At 40.0% G+C, this 22,120-nt stretch overlaps 1 protein-coding gene across 4 annotated transcripts in view; it reads left to right on the top strand.

Moving 5' to 3' along the window:
- Positions 1-22,120, top strand: part of VDR (vitamin D receptor) — a 99,349-nt gene that overhangs the window by 50,385 nt on the left and 26,844 nt on the right. For all 4 annotated transcript variants that reach the window (XM_078384628.1, XM_020784506.3, XM_078384629.1 and 1 more), the window contains 2 exons: positions 972-1,125; positions 13,441-13,571. In XM_078384628.1, the coding sequence (XP_078240754.1) occupies positions 972-1,125; positions 13,441-13,571 (285 nt within the window). The remainder of the gene's footprint in view (positions 1-971; positions 1,126-13,440; positions 13,572-22,120) is intronic.

The following is a 22,120-nucleotide window of genomic DNA, read 5'->3' on the forward strand; positions in this document are numbered from 1 at the left end:
GACAGCTCTGAGTGTTACTGTGTTATTCTGCTCATACTTTTACATGAGGTGACGTGGTGTAAAAATAAGCTTAAAATACTATTCTGTCTCTCTTTGAATTACACATTCTTCTCCCATGGTGGCAGTTTTGTTTTATTTTCTTTTATTTTTTGAGACAGGGAGTGGGGAAGGATGGAAATATCTTGGTATTAGTTGCAGTGTTTGCTTCCTGTAACTCACTCATCTGTCTAGAAATCAAAGCAAAATTACAGTGGGGTCTTGACTTGAGAACTTAATCCATATTGGAAGGCGGTTCTCAAGTCAAAAAGTTCTCAAGTCAAATCTGCATTTCCCATAGGAATGCATTGAAAACCATTTGATCCGCATCTGCTCTTTTCCGTCCATAGAAACTAATGGGAAGCTGCTATTCTGCCTTCGACCACTAGAGGGGGATATTTTGTTTCTTTTTTTTTTTTCTTAGGTCAAGAAAGGTTCAGGGAAGGCAGGGAAAATACAGTCCAGGCAGTATAGTACCAGGCAGTCTGAAGACTGTCTCCCAATCCACTCTCTAAACGCTGGGAGGAGTGAGGAAGCAGACAGGCACCCTTTTCACTGGCCAACAGTTAACTGAAAGTTCAAATTTTGCACTTTCCCTGCCTCCCACGTGGTTTTTTTTCAGTTCTTAACTCAAATCTAAGTACTTAAGTCAAGTCAATATTTTCCTATGAGAGCGGTTCTTAAGTCAAAATGTTCTTAACTCAAGCCGTTCTTAAGTCAAGACCCCACTGTAGTTGCAGAGTGTGGTTTCATTCCACTGGAAATTTTAAAAAAATTATTGTGTTCCAGTAAGTGAATGTAAGGAGTTCAATATTGGGGCATGTGAATTTTTGCTGGTCTTTTGCTGAGCTTGCTTTACTTTGTGCCCTTAGCTTGTAACTTTATTCAAAGTGTTGTGATGAAGTGGCTAACTTCTGTACTTCCTCTTGTTATAGAAATGGAACAAATGGCACCTTGTCCATCCTTTACCGATCCAGTCAGCAGCGAGTTTGACAGGAACATTCCCCGTATCTGTGGTGTTTGTGGAGACAAAGCTACCGGATTTCATTTTAACGCTATGACATGTGAAGGCTGCAAAGGATTTTTTAGGTATGTCACCCAACCCTGACATGTACCTTACTGATATGCCCTGAGGTTGTGACCTCTGCCCTGAAAAAGACTTTTGTTGGGTTAGCAACTCAAGTTTATCAGTGAAAGTTGATTAGTAAAAGACAATTTCTTTCCTTAAAAATTAGTGTGACATAATGAATAGTGGGTTGGATCCAGATTTCATTATGCTTAGAACTGGCAAACCGTTTTTGTAAACAGAAAGCCAGTTGTCTGCAAGTTCATCATGACTACCTTAAAGTCAACTGATTTTATGACTAAGTCTGGATCCAACCCAGTATTCATCATCCTTATAATGCGCCAGCAAGTCAATTCTAACTTATGCCGACCCTTTTCAGAATTTTCCAGCTGGAGAGTACCCAGATGTGGTTTATCCTTCTGTACTTCTTGAGCAGAAATATGAAAGTTCAGACTTGCAGTCTTAAGTAAGAAAAACAATATACATGGAAGGAACCTTTTTGAATGGTTTTGTTTTTAACATTGGGGTTCAGGGAAAATAATTAATCTGCCTGCAAATGAATGTAGTTCCAATTTGCATTTGTGTTAATCCTTGTAGATTCATCCTTGTAAACAGAAAACCAGTTGTCTACAAAAATTGTAAGCATAATATGAATGTATCATAATGGAGGTGGCTGAATTGTGTGTTTTACAAAAAATGGTGCAAATTCAATCCAGCTTTCTACAAAATAAGTCTAAAGGCTAAGATGGTGGTTTAAAGCAAAGATGGAGAACAAGAACTCTTTTTAAAATTGGATCAAAACCATTTCAATATTCTGAGAAACAGCTCACGTCAGCTGCGTTCATGCTTCTGTAGGTATCCCATCTGCACATCAGAGCTAAAATAGCAGCTGTTAACCAAGAATTTTGGTAAAAGGTAAACAGGGACGGGACTGGGAAGGGAGACAGAGATGGGTCTGTTTATAGTGAAGAATCAGTCTCAATCACAAGAAGCCCCAACCCTTTTCACAGTTTCTGGAGTAACTGGCAATATTTACTTGGTGCTTGAAATGTGTATCAATGTTTATATATATATGTGGTGTTATGATTTTGATGAACATACTGTAATTGGTAAATATTCTGTTTGTGGCTGTTCTTTAAGGCAGAGCTGAGCAGCATATGGTCCTCTAGACTCCGATTCCCATCAGTCCCAGTCAGCATGGACAAATATGGCAGTTGTATTCCAACAGCATTTGGAAGGTCTCATGTTTCCTCTCATGTTGAAACCACTGTCTTAGCCTATAGACTTTTGCTATAATTAATACCTGGATAAATGCCGTGGTGCTGCTTATATTAAAATGAAAGTTTCTTAACTTCAGTTAATATATAAAACTTTGGAAATTTGATTGCTCTTTTAGACAATCAACTCATGGTTCAATAGGCCAGAACTTGGATCTTTAAATTTTCAATTGCATTTCTCATTATTTTATCAAGTTGCCATTTCTGTTACCATTCCATTTATGTAAGCAATTGTAGCATTGCGTGTTATTAATGCAGCACAGTGTTGTTATCATCAGGCAAGAAAAATACAGAGGCATATTATCTTATGCCCCAACTGGCAAATTCTGATATTGTACCTTGGAAAAAAATATTTTTAAAAAATATGCTTCCTTTGTCATTTAAGATGGATAACCGAGTTTACTGAATAAGATGACTAATGTAAATAAGTAACTGAGGTATTATTAGTTATACCAAAGAAGTAACTTTATAACTACTAGTTACATTACTCATTACTATGTAAATATTGCACTTCGTACGGTGGTTACAAGTAACTATTTTACTCGTAAACTGTACTTCCAAGCTCTTGCCAGGATATGCATGTGTCTTCTGTGCTTGCATGAAACCCTTTGCTCTAGCTTCAGTCCCCTCAACTTTTTGTACACATTTGAAAAGAAGTCATAGTAAACCATAGTTTCCTCTGTCTCTGAGCTGGATAACTATGGTTAATGGCATATAAACAAACCAGATATGAAACCATGGCAGATTATGAGGAAATAAAATTGATTTCATGGTTTGTTTCCCTATTCATTAGAAAATGGAACGGTGATGCAGGCAGAAAAGTGGAAAGGCCTTGTGTCTACTTGGCTTGTTCAGATAGGGTTTGTCCAAAATGGGCTGGTATGTTTTTTCTGCTGTTTGACACTGTGATAATCTCAGAACTGCACTGGAAGGGACCCTCTGCATCACCGAGTCCAGCCCCAGTCAAGGAGGCCCAGTGGGGAATCGAACTCCCAGCCTTTGCCTCCACAGCCAGACACCTAATCTACTGAGCTGTTCCAGCAGTAGACCTCTCTTGATTAAGTAGAAACTGATTGCTCGTTATAACTGCTTGCCTTCCTATTTAAGGGATAGTTCCTGCCCATAAACAGCCTGAGTTTTCCTACCTCTTGTGGACATGTAGCAGGAGGACTGCTGTACTAGGCAGGAGGACTGCTAGGTCTCTGTCCCTTATTCCTGATCAAGAGCAAATATGTCACATTTGCACTAGCTGGAAGGTTCCAGGAATGGGCGTCTTTCATAAATGAGATACCTTCTTATTTTAAAACCCATTTCTGTAATGTGACATAGGAGGATTTCTTGGGAACCTGTGGTTGAAAGTAGATGACTAATGTCAGGTATAATTAAGATTTGCTGTGTGACTAATTAGGAGAAAACTCATACATCTGATGCTGTGATGAGAAGATATTTATTTATTTAAAATATTTTTACCATGTCCAAGGCAACTTACTTCAGTAGAAGACAATATTTAAAAGCTTAGACCAGTAGATATACAAATATTACAAAAGAATAAAAGAAAACTAAAATGCTAAACAAAATCAACACCAAAAGCAAGTACAAAGCTACAAAGGCACAAGGATTCATCTAAAATCTCTCTCCGCCAGTCACTAAGGGAAAGCCTGTTTGAAGAGAAAGATCTTCACCTGCTTGCAGATCAACAGCAAAGATTTGGCCACTTTGACCTCCCATGGGATGGAGTTCAAAAGTACGAGAGCAGCAGTGGAGAAGCCCTTCTCCTATGTCCCCACCTGTGAAGGTGGTGGGACCGAGAGAGGAGAATCCCTTGATTATCTTATCACCTGCACTGGCTCATAAAAGGATCAGCAGGGTTCTGTGATCCCTTTTACCAAACCCCAGTTAACACTCTGATTGGAGCATTTTGGACCTACTAAAGTTTCCAAATACTTTCTAAAGGCAGCCCCATGCAGAACATATTACAGTAGTCCAACCTGGTAAGCACAGATAAAGGATTAGGCTGGACATTAAAGGTGGTGTTACAGAGGACCTTTCCCCTCTTAATACAACTCTCTAATTATGAGCATCTCTCGAGCAGAAATGCCTGTCATGCTGGATTGTTGGATGCTGTGTTTTGCATACCGCAGACCTTGCAGCTAGATTTCCAGTCAGGCTGCAGAGTAGCCTGGTGAACCAGATAGGCAACATTTTCCTCAACTGTTGTTGTTTAAATGAGCAACTCATCTTTCAGGCATATTTCCACACACCAGGTTCATGCCCTCACCGAGTCTGTTATTCATTTTGTATCCTTGACATGATGCATATCACTGTGGGCCATTTATCATCTTTGTTGGGCCACTGACTAAAATGTCTGCTGTGAGCATCTGATAGAAACTTAAGAAGGTGAAGCGAGTAAAATCCCAGCTTGTTAGTAGGAAATCTGAATGATTCCTTCAGATTTATGCAAAAAAATCCAGTGCTAAAAGATTTGACCCAATAGAATTATCTGCTTGTATAAAATCAGATTTATAAGTTAATGTTTCTCACATTTTGGACAGCTGAGGGACAGTGTTTTCATTGATTAATACTGAATGGATCTCCTGTATTTGAAGAGATTGCAAAGTATCACACCCAGAACAATGACTCTCAATGTGTAGGACTTCCTTTTGTCTCCCCTGAGTGCAACTGGATTGTTCATTTTCTTTCAGGGCAGACACACAGCTGGTTGTTCAGAGGAGAACTGGTTGGAATAGGGCACACCTGGAGTTATTCTGGAACCATAATTATTTAATTCATTGCCACTGCTCATGGCAAGTGAATAGTACTGTACTCTCAAAATCCCATAAGTAAGCATATTTTGGGAATCACTGTCACCGACCCATTACTAGGTTTCCTTCTGGCTATTTGGGAGAAAAGTGAAAAAGAAGAATTGCAACATGTGGGGTTTTTTTCATGTCAGAGAAAGAGCTATTGTGCTAAATAAGTTCAGGACTTCTAGGTTATGTTGCCTGCGAAAATATTGTTATCATGCCATTTCTTGAAAGACACTTATAAGCTTATAGTTCACTTTTTTTGTTTTTAATTTCCTTTGGAGGACTAAAGTACAATATCTCACTCTTTGAGTACCATTAAGGTGTACAGTGATGTGTCATGGCTCAAGTTCGCATTCCTCAGACTCAGAAAACTCATCCCCGTCTCCCTTCCAAAGAGTGATGGTCCCATTAACCATTCAGAACTGACAGAATCAAATGCTGTACTGATGGTGTGGATAATAGGAATCCTAGTAGGTGTCTATAGATGAAGTATTTCTGGAGAACATCAAGCAAGAAGTTGAAGTGCAAAGTAGCTTTTCCCATCCTGGGTTTCCAGATGCTGGTTAAGATAATAACTTCTGTTATCTAAAGTTCTTTAAAAAATAATGTTACCAACAGCATACATTCTATGTACTGTCCTTTTATCAACCTTTTTGAGGGGAACAGAGAAAAAATAGTGGAAAGAAAAACAGAATGTTGCATTTTTCCACCTCCTTATTCTTCATCTATTCACATGCTTGAATTAATATTTATTCTTTCCCCTTAACATTGGCCTTCCAAGGCAGCGTACAAGGAAAGAAAATGTAGCACTCACTGTATTTATTAAATATGGTGACTGTGGACAATACTGATCTCCAACTGCGGGTCTCTGAAGATTCCACAAACAGATTAAGCCTGGGGCACATTCTCTTTGTTTCCAGCATTTTCTGGCAGCAATTATTGTGATTGGGGGTGAAGAGTGACAGTGATTATGTTGAGTGTTCACTCCCTTGGTTGCTGCTTCAGCTACTTTGGATCATTCCCATTGTTGTCCCATGGTTTTAAATAATATTGTGCACAACAGCCATAGAATTGTATTTCTAATTGTAATGTATCCAAAAAATGCTTTCTAAAAGCCCAGTCTAAGGTCCCGCATTGGACACTGATGGGCTTTCAGAGGTGTTTCACTCTTAGTGCAAGTTCCTGGGAAACTCTGATTTCACCAGGTTTAATGTGTGAAATGGTTCTTAATAGATGGATTAGGCAAGGATGGGTTAATATTAATTTGTAATCTGAGTAACGTAACATTTCCTACTTACTGCCTGTGGCAGTACATGCTATATAAGAAACAATTGCACAAGTGCAGCCCCACCTCCATACTGATGTAGACATGACGCATGAGGGGATGGAAGATGAAAGAAACTGAAAACAGATTATGAGGAACTGAACTGAAGTGTGTGTGGAACAAAGGTGAAAACAATGGGAGGGGAAAAAAAGAGAGGAAATCTGAAATGTTAGATTTTAATTATTTTAGGTTGCTGAATTTTACAGTTGCAACAAGCACTAGGGGCAGATATGTAATTTAGAAATCTTGTGACCATAGAAGAAATATAGTGGGGACAGGTGGGTGGTCCTAACTGTGGTGAACATTGGCTTCCTTTTCCCATGAGGACTAGGGAACTGGTTGCCATTTGCTTTCTGGACCTGATAGAAGGTGTTTGGTTTTAAACGCTAACTATCTGGGAGCTTGGTTTTCTAAGGGGCCATGTCTCATTATGAACTTATCCAGATAACCCTCAAGAGGGCTGCTGGATATTTGGAAAATACCATCTCCTGTGGAGGTCTCTTTGGGCACATGAGAGAGGACATCTCAGATGTTGGTTCCAGATTATGGAATGCACTTTCCTCACAGTAGTGGTCAGTTGCCACCCTTTTAGGAAGAAGATGAAGAAACATACTTTCAGTTTGCTGATTTTAAAAGTTTGTGATGGCTTTAGGCCTTTTTACAGTTCAGTTTCTTTTTCAGTGTCTGTTAGGTACTGTGAGCATAATTTAAATGGAAGGGTGGATGAAAATATATTAAAGTAAATGATAAACAAAAATAAATGTACAGCTGGCGCTGAACAGAGATGGTGCAAGGATTTTTTAAAAAAACGAAAGTTTGGCATTGTCATCTGGAAGAAACATTTCTTCTCTTTTCCTATTTAATAGCTAGAATAACATGTCATATGATGTGGCATTGTAATCCATTTTACTTCTGAAAACTGTGGAGAAGATGCAGAGGTGCAATGATGTGATGGCATGTATTTTGTTAAACTAGATGTTAGCAAAAGGAGCCGAGAGAGAGAGAAACATAGTGTTACTGGCTACTCTGTTGTTTTTTTGTACGTCTATCTCTGGCCCATAAACACAATAAAATATTGGGGACAGGTTGCCAAGGAATCTAGAATTTCAGTGGGAAATTCCAGATTCCATACATACACCCAGGAAGCACCTGCTAAAAGAAGTACAGATTGTTATATTTGACACGCTAGTAACTGCATTTATATCTGTAGTGCGAAGGATGCATAGGTCAAGTCCTAAAATCCCAGAAGCAGAATCTGACCTTGAAAACGGGTGAAAATGTCCATCGGCTAAGATGTGTCATAGGAGAAACTTGAAATAGGCCATTTCTTTCAAAGCAACAGTAATGATGTCTTGAGACTGAACAAGGCCATTAGAAATTAGATGCATGTCGCGTAACTGCCTACCCCTCTGGACATTTTCCTCTGCTGAGCATGAGTCAAAGATTTTGCCAAGCACTCTGCCCTTCGTCCTTCCTCGGAAGGTATGTGAAAACTGCATGTCTTGGAAAGGAGCACTGACTAATTGTTGTTAAGCCTTGTACATTTTAAACCTGAAACGACAAGTTGTCAGCTGTTTTGCAAACACAGACTGAACAAAATAGATATAGTTTGCCAGGATCTTTCATAAACAACCCTCAACTATGTTGTAAAATAGATACCAGGCAAACAATTTGTACTGGCTGCCCAAATGCTCCTCTTTTACTGCAGAATACTTTGAATCCTTTTAATCTTCAAACAGGTTAGATTAGATCTTCTCCCTTACTCCATTACCCCTTGACACCTGTGATAACTGCTGATAGGCCAGTGTTTCTTGCATAAGGTCTTGCTCTTGTGCAGGCTGTCATCTTTCAGTTTGGTAAGAGGACAACATTGAAGGGAGTTCTGGGGAAATAGTTGTTGCCTCTTGCAGCAAAAGGAACAAGGCGTCTTGTGGTATCTGGAAGACTAACAAATTCAATTTGGTATATGCTTTTATGCAGTGCAGCCCGACTTGGTAATAAGAAGCCACTTAATGGCTTGTTAGGCAGAAATACTCCCCAGTGAAAAAGACTAATCTGTGGATCTGAAAGTAGCTACATTGTGCTGACTGAGAAGATGGCTTTACAAAGACGGTGGGGTTTCTAGCTGTTTTTCGAGTATCTCTGAAGCTTTGTATAATAGGGTCCAATCTTACCCACTCCTCTATCTCAGGATCTGGCTGGAGGGCAGTGATGCAGGCCATGTAGTTGTACTGGGGCAGTTCTCGAGTCAGACAAGGCCATTGCCTTTTTCTGTAATTATGAGAAAGTATCAAAACTGTAGAACACAGAAATTTGGACTAATATGAAGGTAAACTAAACTGTATGGGACTCAGAAGATAAGAGTTTAAGAGTGAAGTGTACAACCATATGAGAAAGGATTGTGTCTCATTGCACAGGAAAAGGTTCCTTCTCTGGGAGTGATATCCCTTAAAGTGACTGTCCTGTCTGTGGCGGAATCACTCTACCCTGCCCCCCCCCAAAAAAGTAGCCCTGCTGCTGGACCAGAAAGGTCCAGTTTAAGGCGCAGATTAGGGTTAGGCTTGTTCATGACCTCATGTACATAATGCGATTGCCAGAAAATAGCATACGTGGGACTATGCCAGAAGCAGTCCAAAATGTGAGCAGTTTCCCTGTCTGATCACACCCAGAGTTTTATTTTCTGTGAAAACTAATTAACTTTAGTCTTTTAAAAGGAAGTATAGAAGAGAATTATTTAAGGCTGCATTCTCTTCAAGGCTGCTTGTCCCTATGTGACTCAGAAACTGGATTGCAGAAACTTTTTCTAGATGAATATGGCAGCTGTGAAGCTAAAATACAGTAACTCTTCTGTTCCTGCTATTTCACATCAGTAGATTTCATAATTTCCTTATTACCTCTACCCTACTGCAAGACTTAGGCTACTCATTTAAATTGCTGTGAACCTTGCCTATTTAATAGTGAAAGATACTAAAAATCTGTTTTAGTGCACAAGAAATTCCCATTAAATATAGTTGAATGGTGAACAACTGGAATGGAATTCCTGATCTGCAAAGCTGAGAATGTACAAAATCTGCTTGGTGGTGGTGGTGGTGGTGAGTGGACTAAAGATGACCAGCAAAGGCTCAAATAACATTAGGCCAGAGTGCTCAATTGAGGATAAGCTGCGATTTGATTGGTTTGCAGATGACTCATATTCCTGGAAAAGAAGGTAACCTGAGGGCAAATGGAGCGGGGACAAGAGATGTGTGACAAAGTTCCAGTTATGTTCTCTTAGGAAGCCTGAGGAGCTGCTCTGGCACATGCAATTTGAGAGCGTTATATGCATTAGGTGCTCCTTGCCAGCTCTATTTCTCCTTGTTCTCCCAATCATGGAGATATTAGGATTCACTTACTTTTAGGTGTTTTATGTTTCTTTGATATTTGCTTTTGGAAGTGGCAGTATACAAAGTAGGTATCTTTGAAAAATCCAGTGAAGAAGCACAATATGGAGGAAAAGGAAAAAGACACCTGAGGTGTAGTTATCTTACTTGCCCCTGGACCAGTCCAGTACTTTGGCATATGATGCAAACTGTATTCTTGAAAACATGTTAAACGTATTCTTGAAAACACGTTGAACAATTCTTTTAATTATCTGTTATTTTAATCAGTTGAGTATAAACTTGCAGAACAGCCCCCTATTTATTTACTCCAAAGTATTTATTCATTGGACTCAGGAGATCATACATGCCTTAAAAAACTCTTAGTAGTTACTAAAACATAAAAGGCTGTTTAGATGTCAAATCATAAAGTCCAGAAACTTACACAAACACGGAAATGAGTAATAGCTCATGATTTTTTCCTCTGGGGAAGTAAAGCAGTGACAAATGCTTTGTAACACAACAACAGAGGACGTTTGCTTCCACTTATACTGTGGGTTTTTCATTTTTTAGCAAATGCCTAGGATAAAATTTCAGATGAACCTGATACACTTAAACATGCAGGCAGATAAAAATACATTTGGGATGGGTGGAGTCAGAAAGATTGTGCACACTTGCCATGTAATTGTGGCTGGGATGTCTGCTACCCTTGAATTTAATTATATGATTTTGGTGCCAGAATATGGCATAGACAATAAAGTTCGCTTTTAAAATAATCTGTTTTTTTGGATATTTTGGGTTTCCATTTTTGCTGTGTGCTGAAAGTATAAAACAAATTGGAACAGGCTTCACATTGGTTCACAATTGAAATAGTATGATGAATTGGAGGATAAGTCCCTCTTCAGAAATGTTGCCATTTTGTTAGGCTGTATTTGTACATATTTAGAGAATCCTGTCCCAAATGGTTGATCTGAAGTCAGTGCATTGCACAAAAGGGAACTAGTACTGCATATGATGGTTTTGTACAATAATGATGGAAAATATCATTTTTCCAAGACTTTACTGTTCAGGTTTTATAGTTCAGGAGAATCTCCTGATTTCTAATCCAGCATTTCTGTGTGCTGTAAGTCTCTTAATTTATTTGGCCTGTTGATGTCTAACCTGTTTGCTTCAAAGATGTGAAACTGTTATTTAAATGAAGTTAAACAATTGTCTCAAAGGGACGTGGTGGCGCTGTGGGCTAAACCGCAGAAGCCTGTGCTGCAGGGTCAGAAGACCAAGCAGTTGTAAGATCAAATCCACATGATGGAGTGAGCGCCCGTCACTTGTCCCAGCTCCCGCCAACCTAGCGGTTCGAAAGCATGCAAATGAGAGTAGATTAATAGGGACCACCTCGGTGGGAAGGTAACAGCATTCCGTATCTAAGTCGCACTGGCCACGTGACCATGGAAGATTGTCTTTGGACAAAACGCTGGCTCTATGGCTTGGAAACGGGGATGAGCACCGCCCCCTAGAGTTGAGCACAACTGGACAAAAATTGTCAAGGGGAACCTTTACGTTTACCTAAACAATTGTCTATAACAAATTTGATTTCTCCTTGGAGTCTATATAAGACTCTTTCATTGATTTATATGCTTTTTAAATGTTATTAAGCAAGAAGCTTTTTCCAGATTAATATGGCATTAATATGGTGTTCTTTAACTCTGTTTTGAAAATAAGTGCTAATAACACTATTATCAACATGTAGGTTTGTAGCATGCCCCCCCTCATATTTTTATAAGTACTCTCTGCACAGATACATGTTGTTCTTGGTAAGAGAATGGTAGAACTGCTGTGTGCTTAGTAATATTCTGACTTGGTCACTTTCTTGCCATAGCAATCATGCCTAGATGGTCCCTTTTTAGTCACTAGGATAGGGAGGTTGTTGGTACCATTGTTAAATGTCTGTTTGGCCTCTTTAACAAACATGAAGGCAATGATTCTGCCTCACCTCTGTCCCTAAAGAGCTGCAGCAAGCCTTAGCCTTGCACGACTATCCCGTAGCTATGCACTTACTGATTTTCCAATGAATGATAGAGTAGCAGACAAACCCTGCAGTTTGTATGAAGATTGTAGAGGACAACATCTTGATCATTCTGATGGTTGTTGTGGGTTTTTCGAGTGTTCTGAAGGTTGTTCTTCCTGATGTTTCACCAGCCTCTGTGGCCGGCATCTTCAGAGGACTGGAGTAGGAACTCTGTCCAAGCTCTGTTGCTGTTAGTTAGTTAGTTGAAAGCCTTCGAGACTACATCTGATCATTCCTTAGGTATACCTGTGTTTCATTGCCTTTGTATATGAACACTGGTATCTTTCGCTGGGGGTCAGTATCGTAGGCTGCCTTTGTCCTTTTCCATTCTGAATCTGCCATAGTTAGGGTTTTTTCATCTGCTCTTTAAGTAGAAACAGAGGTCTTTAAAGCCTAAGACACATTTTGAAGGCTTCAAAAGTAACACTATTCAGTATGAGTCAATCAGTGCTAAATGGTTTAGTTCTGTAGAGCAGTGGTTCCCTACCTTGAGTCCTCAGATGTTCATGGACTACAGCGCCCAGAAATTCTGGCCATCACAGCTAGTGATGAAGGGTTATGGGAACTGTAGTCCAAGAACATCTGGGCACCCAAGATTGGGAAACACTGCTGTAGAGCATTCATGGTGTGTTTGAAATGTATATCTATCTCCTTCCTGCTTTTAATATTCCTATTCGTTTTCACCTTTCTAATTTGTTTTTATCCTCCAACAGAACCCATGAGAGTACATGCAGCCTACCACATTGGCCAAGTGGTTAAGGTGATGAATGGCTTATGTGCTCTGCATGCATGGGTTTGAATCCTATCTTCATTTATTTAAGCCTACCACATTAGCAAGTCTGTTTCATGCATCTGATGAATTGTTGTCTACCAAAGTGAATTTGATAAATTGTTTAGCTTTTAATGTTTTACATCATTCTACCATCTTGCCACCACAAACTGTGTTTCTGGGAATTAAGAAGTAATTGGAAATGTGTATGAACTGTCAAGCAGTCCATCTTTTGTGTTGCTTATGCCTTAGTTCTAGTCATTCCCCCCATACAGTTTCCAGTTAGTTTCCTAGGTTTAAACTGGGCCATTTAAGCCATTTGAACTGTGGTAATACAAGGTGGCATTTGTTCAGCTAGTACAAGAAACGGTGGTTTTTTTGTTTTTGTTTTTTGTTTTGTTGTTGTTGCAGTCCATCAAATATTAAGTGATTCTTGGGGGGGGGGAACCCTTGGAGACATATAGAATATTATTAGGGCTTTGGAAGTATAATATCAAAATGTTATGTTAAAATAACCACAAAATGTTCAAACAAAAGAGTAGTGCGTTTTGGGGTATTTATACTGTGGTTACTAAATATTTCTATGCTGACTGTCTGGAGTACAGCTGTTTTATATTGCACGCAGCTACCCAAACTGCTTTTCAGAATGAAATTTGTGCAGAAGACACTGAGTTGCATTTCTCCCTAAGAATGAATGAACCAGGATGACATATTTTGTGTCTGTCTGTCTGTTTATCCAGGAGGAGCATGAAAAGGAAAGCAATGTTCACATGTCCATTCAATGGCGACTGTAAAATCACCAAAGATAACCGACGGCATTGTCAGGCTTGCCGGCTGAAGCGCTGCGTTGACATAGGCATGATGAAAGAGTGTGAGTAAACATGAAGCCCCATTTCTTGCATTACAGGCCTTTCAGTCGTTGAAGTCTGAGAACCCAGAGCACTTTCTCCAGTAGCTTGAATTTCTTTGGAAATTCCATCCTCTAGAATTGATCAATTTGTTTAAAAAATGGTCAATTTCTCTGCCCTTGACTGCTTTATAATATGCAAATAAGTCACTTAATCTAGGTATCTGAGCTCCTCTTTATTAAGAAATGGCAGCAGACGTCTGGCAGAGGAAGTTGAGTCAGTTATAGGAGATCTGATTGTAGATCTGAGTAGATTGTAGTAGACCTGACATGAAAGTACCCCTTAGCATTTTTAGTTATGCAGCTAAAAGGTTTTTAGGGAAGGCCATAAGAGATAGGACCATTCAGTCTTGCCTAGTTACAAAAACGTCAGAAAGTTTAAAGTTTTGATTCCCTCCCCCCAGCTGGCCCCCAGCCATATGCAATGACTCTACAGATCTTCACAGTAGGCAGAATTTAGAATAGTGGTATATATCATTAGTGCTGTGTGGCTGACCAGTCTTGAATGTGGAAGGGCTTGGCTGATATTTGGCATGTCCTAAATTTTTGCCAGATGACATTAGTATAGGTTTTTTTAATTACAAACAGTGACCAATGCAGAAACTGATTAGAATATGTGGATATTAGAATGTGCATTCCTCATTGTACTGTCCAATCTGGATTTGATTTATATGTATATATTACAAATGTGCATTTATATCTTTTTCATTTAGTGGTACTTTTGATGCTAAGATTTCTTTAGAAGCAAACTCTGTATCTATTAATTTATGAATTAACTTGATTGGAAAGTGGTGATTGAAAGATAGCTGTGTAATATTGCCCGTATATGATTAGTGTCATGTTTCTTTCTTGCTTCTTTCCAGAATGAACATGCCCTCTCTGTGGGCAGTTAGAGTAGCTGAGCTGTTGTGCCATATATATTTTTCCAAAAAAGTGTTAGTTTGTTGATGTGGCAGTAGAAGTACTTCCTTTTCTTATGATTCACTGCTGTGCTACTAGAATCGTTCTGTTTCTTAGGAAACATAACTCATCTAGCGTTGTGCCATTTTCCTCTTTGTAACTAGGAGATGCAGTAAACTGCATGTTTTGGCTTTTTATAAATGTTTCATGAAGATATGAATTATTAACTGAGATTTAGGGGATGAATCCCACTGTCCTTAATACAGCATCTATCCACACAGTTTGCACGCTGAGACTCCATATAGGTAAATATGTAACCATTCATGTGGGTGCTTGCTCTTGTGAATTAGATGTAATGCCCACAATGCAGTGTAAAAAGAAGTCAGAATACCTTCCTCCTATACTGTAAGCATATCAAAAATCAGCTTTTTAAAAGCCAGTTAAATGGGGTGAGGAGATATAAAGTATAAATTACTACCACTCAGATGCTAGATTTCCATTTGTGTGCAGAACTCTGCTTGTACTCAGGGTAGGCGCTTCAGGAATTCCTTCACAAATATATTTAGCATTTTCCCAGTTTGCAAGAGCTGGGCCAAGCTGTTGAAGGAAGGACATTTGGAGATTGCTCATTCATGGGGTCGTCATGAGTCGGAGGAGATTTGTATTTTTTTCCCTTCATAGATTTCGGATGCAGCCCACAAAAGCTTACACCGGATAAGACTTGTTAATTATTAAGGTGCCATGAGACTCTGTTTCTGCTGCAACAGATTAGCATGCTCTTAAATGCATAGCACAGGATTCATCATGTAGATTACAATCTCTTGTACTTTGCACATGTGTTCAAGTACATGGATCCCACCATGTTATAGATAATGACTGATCATTGTCCAGTCTTCCCTTTTAAAGTAATGCCTATGGGTGAGTGATGGTATTGTAAACTCCAGGCTTTTTCTGGCATGAATTATATGAATCCATTCTGAACATTTTATGTCCAGGTTTGGGATAGCTTTGGGACAGAAGTCCCTTGTTGGATTATTTATGTCAGGAAGTTGACGTAACTAGCTACTAACTAGCTTCTGCCAGACATTTCAGCTATATTCTGTACTATCCATCATAATATTTCTCTAGACCATTTGACTGATATGAGATTTGTGTGCTCCATTCTGTAGTGATTCCAGCCCTAGATGGATGCATGTTTCTAGAAAGTGACGTAACAGATACATCTTTGGAACCAGTTTGTTACTTTACAGATTCATGTAGCCAATTTAGCAAATACAAACCACACTTTTCTGAAGCATTTGACTGCATGATAATTCTTGACACAATTGAAGCATAGATGAAGCCTATTGTCAGTGGTTAGAGATGGGCACAAACCTTGGTTTGGAAGTTTGTGCTAGTTCATCTGTGCAGCACCTATGATACTGCACATTCCCTTCCCCCCACTCACCAGCCAGTGTGCACTGCTCTTTCCCTCCTCTTCTTGTGATTGTCCAGTCACAGCAGAAGTGCATGCTTCCCTCCTCTACCTCCTCTGGCAGCTGTCCACTAAGACGATGAGGAATTTTTACCTTTGAGTGGGTGGCTGCTGGAGGAGGCAGAAGAGGGAAGCATGCACTCCTGCTGGGACTGATCAAAACCTGAAGAGGAGAAAAAGAGCAGCGGGGGAGCCAGGAGGTGGGGAAAGGGAACATCCGAGGTTCATGCCTATCTCTACTAGTGATTCATGGTGTGGGAGAAAATCTGTAAAGTTTACCTGAATGCTTTAGAATAGTCACATATTCTGTGTCTTCCCCACATCCATATATGGAAGGCCTTGTTTCTAATACATAAACTTGCTGTAATAAATTGATCTGATATGTTCAGTGGGCAAGATATGAGGAGAAAAGGACTAGGAATGATATTTTCATAACAGAATTTCCATTCCCAGAAGTTGGCTTGACAGACTTCTGGTACTGAAAGAGGGGAAACTAGAGAAAAGATGGAGCATCCCCTCAGTCACTGCTTCCTGGGAGTCACCAGTTACTGCACAAACAGGAATTGTTTCACTGCATAAGCATTTACAGTACGGGGTATAGACCTGCCATTAAAGATATTCCAATATGGATTAAAGATAGTTTTCCAAGGATACAACTATTTACTCTTTACAAATAGGTGTTTTAAGACTTCTGTGTTGGCAGATTTTGAAAAAACAAACTATTCTCCTGTAAAAATATTTACCACTCCTTCCTCATTGTAATCATTAGAACAGCAGCATTTAAACAGAGCTGCTGCCTTTGTACCTATTTGGAATGCCTTTGCATACCAGGACCTGAAGAAAGATGAGGACTTTGACTTTCCCAGCCCTGTGCAGGACCAAATATCAGCTTCAGCGGAAGTGAGTGTGGCAGCGTTAACATTAAACCAGTGGCAGCTCATTCATTAGCAAAAGGAGGACACCACCCAGGCTTAAAATACCCCCCCCCCGAGAGTCCATTTCTACTTTCCTCCTTACTAGAGGCAGAAAGTCTGTGTATGTGTGAATGCTTACTTGCCTGCTTCTGTGTGTTTGTGTGAATATGTCTCTATGTGTGTGTGAGAGAGAGACCCCACTTTTGCCTTGGCTCGCACGATTGGTTGCTGTGTTTTCTGCTGCACCCTCTGCAGTCACAGTGGCATTAAACTCTGCTATCACAGCAGCATAGGAAGGAGAGGTTTTCAAGGATACAATGAGAGGTTTACAGTAAAACTTGTAAATGATCCTTTTAATGACATAGTTACTTGGTAAAGAAAACCTTAACCCACTGCAGCTAAAAATAGCTTTTCCAAGTTGACCACCAGTTCAATGAACAGGAACAGAATGTGCTTCAGAGGTGTGGGCCAAATTACTGACAGGGAGCTGAAGTTCCATCCTCTCCGGTAAACTGCTGCTGCAGGCCATCTTGCCTCCTGGGTGTAGGACTGTACTTCAGACAACCAGGATTCCTCTTCTATGTTTTGTTCTTAAATCAAGAGGAACACTGGTGCCTGCATGTGTTAGCTTGCTAGTTTGAACCACAAAAGTGCTGAATATTCACAAGTAGCTTCTGCCCACTTGTTTTTATAGGACAGGCTGAGACACCTACCTAATAAATCTACCACTGTCATGTACTGTGTGTCTATTTCCATACTTGCTGCACCCAGGAGCGTGATTGTTTCAGCCTAGACAGGAAAGAGATCTGAGTTACAGTGTTTATACTTTCAGATATGGAGGTCAGTGATTACATTCATTTTCTCAGAATGCTAGGTATGATCTGATACCTGCAACACTACCAGTGACTGTTTCATATCTGGGAGATATCAAGCAAGTTTGTTTCCCCCTTGGGAGCTGCCTTGATTATATTGACTCCAAGGATATGAAAAGTATTTGTAAATGTTCTTTTTCTCTGAAGTTTTCTGAGTCTGGCTGTGCTGATCCTCCTGGTGGAGACTTTCCTCTGCTCCATGGAGATTTCCTAGTTTCCCATACAAACAAGGTCTCATTTCCCACCACCACTTCCTATTTTTTGCATGTTGCTTTATACAGGAAACAATTTTGCACAGGTTAATGTCCTTGAATGCTGTACAGGAAATGTTATATTCCTATATGGCTTGGTGCTTGCCTCTTCCAGATGAATCCTGCAGAGGAAAGATGCCACTCTGTCCTGAAAGTGTAATAATCCTGTGTAGCTTGGAAAAAGTGGCCATAAAACATCGGTGAAATCCTGCAAGATATCATTTTGGTGGTGGCGGTGGTAAATCTTGTACAGAGAAATTTGCAGCGAGGAAAGAGGCATTTTTACCCCACAGTTTCTCAGTGACAGTAAATGTGAGAGGCTGAAAGAGTCATCATATCCCTAGTCGACTCAGTATCATTTCTCATATAGAGGCTCTCAGATTGAACCATTTTCTTGGTTCAAAACCCAAGCTGTGGTTTAGAGTTGTTTATAAACTTTTTTCTTTCTTTCATTTTATTTTATTTTATTGGTCCCCTTCATTTCAAGTCTCCAGGTGCAGCAGAGAAAAGCTGTGGCCGTAATTAGCAATTCAGATATCATTCCAAGCCATAGTTTGGAAACCAACTCCCCCTGGTTTGCTGGAGAGGCACAACCTGTAGGCAGGATACAAAGTAAATAAATACTGGACACAAAAAATGTATTAAATCAGAGGAGAATATTTTGTGTCAACAGCAGGACATAAGAGGGGCAGAAGTTTTCTTTAAGAACGCATTCCCATTTAAATAATAATAATCTTAGAACTGCAGAACTGGAAGGGACCCTTTGGATCATTGAGTCCAGCCGCTGTTAAAGAGACACAGTGGGGAATTGAACTTCCAAACTCTGGCTGTGCAGCTTGAGGCCTAAACCACTGAACTATCCACTTCATGGAATAAAAGTGGGCATTCCTGAATGAATTTAGAGAGGTGTAAAGAGGTTATGAGCAGGGTCAGCACAGTGAAGAAGCTGATCCTTTGAAATTCAGGCAGGGCCAAGATTCATTATGCTGGTTTCCTTCAGGTTGTGTTTGGGATAGGGTGGAGGGGGGTGTCACAAATTCACATGAGGCTTAAATTGGACTATAGCACAAAGATGGAAACCTTTGGGCATAATCTTCATTTTGATTTTTCTTCCACATTATCTCATGTCAACGTTTCCTCCCTACTGAATCACTTCATAATATTTTTATTTAACAAAGGGGCCCAATCTGCCAGGCAGTGTTTCCAGTTTGTAGCCCAGACATGTTTCCTTGTCACAACTTTTTTCCTCATACACAAAAAAGAAAAATTTGTTAATGAAAAAAAAGGTGGAAGGAATAATAGCATAACATCTTTTGCTGTCAGTGCTAAAAGCTTTCCATTAGGCCCAGATTGTTTTTAACACTGGCCATATGAGTTTAATAAGAATATTTTTTTTGTTTTAATGATACCTGCAGCTTGTCATTCACACCAGCATAGCTTTGCATGACTGGGGATCACACTGCTACTGAAGGTAGCATGTATAAACAGTCATTCTAGAATTTTATATGTGCTAATCTTGAGTACAAACCAGGTTCCCATGACTGCTCTTTTTTTTACTGCTGAGCATGTCTGATTTAAATCAGCCACGATTGCTCTGTTAGAAAAATCTGTGGGTTCCAGCAGTTTTTGAGAGACATTATATATATTTATTTGAATTATAGAATTAATAAATTGGCATTCTTTCCTAGTCCTGCATCTAATAAAATACTGAAAGGTGCTTTTGCTGAAGAGTGTTTCTTAAGGACAAAGCAGTTAGGCTTGCTTGAGACAGAGAGAAGGAACCTTAGAAAATGGCAGATAAAGACTTTTTTCATAAAGAGACAGTCTAACAGAAGTACATGTGACTCTATAAAGGGTGCATGTGCCAGACTCCTCCCTTGATTTCATCACCTCTGTCAGTGAGAACATCAAAACATTATTTTGTTAAACAGAACTGAGTGATTATGAGACTAGTAGCCAGTATTTAGGGGTGGGTCTAGAGCATTTACTAAGAATTGAAGGAGCGTCTATTCACGTGAACATAGTTCTCCGTTGCTGTGTGTGCATTTTATTTTATTCTATTATGTATTTGAAATATTTTTACCCACCTTTCTCCTTGAAAGAACCCAAGAGACTCAGATAATCAAAAAGACAATACAGTGGTGCCGTGCCTGACAACGATAATCCGTTCCAGGAAAATCGCTGTTAAGCGAAATCGTTGTTATGCGAAAAACAATTCCCCATTGGAATGCATTGAAACCCATTTAATGCATTCCAATGGGGAAATTACCTCATCGTACAGCAAAGATCGCCCATAGGGGAAGCCATTTTCCGAGCACTGATCAGCTGTTAAAATGGCTGCCCTGTGAAGCATGGGTCTGGAAAAGACAGGGCAGCCATTTTGCAGAGCTGGAAAAATTGTCGTTTTGCGAACAAACGGTTCGCGAAGCAAGGACCTAATCTTTGTCAAACAAAAATCCCCCATAGGAAACATCGTTTTGTGATCGCTATAACGATTGCAAAAAAGTCATTGTCATGCAGTTTCGTCATTCTGCGGGGTCGTCGTCATGCGGGACACCACTGTACACAAAGCTATAAATAGCGTCAAAATATTTAAAAAATAATTAAACAAGTACTGTATCATATTAAAATGGTAAATAAAATCAATACTAAAAACATATTTTAAAACAAAAGAGCACAAAACCCCTCTCAGGCTGCCAGTGAGTAAGGAAAAACCTGTTTGAAGAGAAAGGTCTTCACCTGCATGTGGAAGGATAGCAAAGATGGAGCCAACCTGCCCTCCTGTGCGAGGGAATGCCAGAGTCTGGGAGCAGCAACAAAGAAAGCCCTCTCTTATGTCCCCACCAAATGCACCTGTGAGTGTGGTGGGATGCAGAGAAAGGCCTTCCCTGATGATCTTAATGGCCAGGCAGGCTCATAGAGAGAGATGCAGTGTTTTCGATAGCTTGGACCCAAGCCATTTAGGGCTTTGTAGGTCAAAACTAGGACTTTGAATTGTGCCTGGAAACGGATCGGCAACCAGTGGAGCTGTTGTAACAGGTGTGTTGTATGTTCCCTGTAACCAGCCCTAGTTAATAATCTGGCTGCGGCATTTTGGATCCTTTGAAGTTTCCGAACATTTTCCAGAGGCAGCCCAAAATGGAGTGTATTACATTAATCCAACTTGAGATGTAACTAGGGCATGTATCAGCATGGCCAAATAAGCACTTTCAAAAAATAGTTGCAATTGGCACACTAGTTTTAACTGTGCAAAGATGCTTCTGGCCACTGCCGAAACTTGGGCATCCAAGTTTAGAGACAAATCCAGGGGTACCCCAAAGCTACATAACTGTGTTTTCAAAGGGAGTGTAACCCCATCCAGCACTAGCTTAATCCCTATTTTTTTTATCTGTCTTTTGACTGACCAGGAGCACTTCTGTCTTGTCTGGATTAAGTTTCAGTTTATTTGCTCTCATCCAGTGGATTACAAACACCAGGCATTGATCTAGAGCTGAAACAGCTTCCTCAGATTTAGTTGGAAAGGAGAGATAAGAGTTGGTGTCATCTGCATATTGGTGACACCAAACCCCAAAACTCTGGACAACCTCTCCCAGTGGTTTCATATATACTGTATTTTTTGCACCATAAGACTCACTTTTTTCCCACAAAACAGGGGGGTGGAAAGTCTGTGCATCTTATGGAGCGAAGAAAACAGATTATATTTTCCTGTTTTCTTCTCCTAAAAAATTGGTGCGTCTTATGGAAAGGTGCGTCTTATAGAGCGAAAAATACGGTATGTTAAATAGCATAGGGGGCAAAACAGAACCCTGACAAACCTCACAGGCCAATGGCGTCCCCCAGCACCACCCTCTGGGTCCTCTCCAGAAAAGACTTGAGCCACTGTAAAACAGTGCCTCCTAGTCTTATCCCAGAGAGACGGCCCAGAAAGATACCATGGTCGATAATATTGAAAATTGCTGAGAGGTCCAGTAGAACCAACAGGGACACATTCCCCCTGTCTATTTCCTGGCATAGGTCATCCACCAATGTGATCAAAGCAGTCTCCATAACTAGGCCTGAAGCCAGATTGACATGAATGTAGATAATCCATTTCATCCAGGAA

Source organism: Pogona vitticeps, chromosome 2 (assembly GCF_051106095.1).
Source record: "Pogona vitticeps strain Pit_001003342236 chromosome 2, PviZW2.1, whole genome shotgun sequence".
In the NCBI taxonomy this organism is placed as follows: domain Eukaryota; kingdom Metazoa; phylum Chordata; class Lepidosauria; order Squamata; family Agamidae; genus Pogona; species Pogona vitticeps.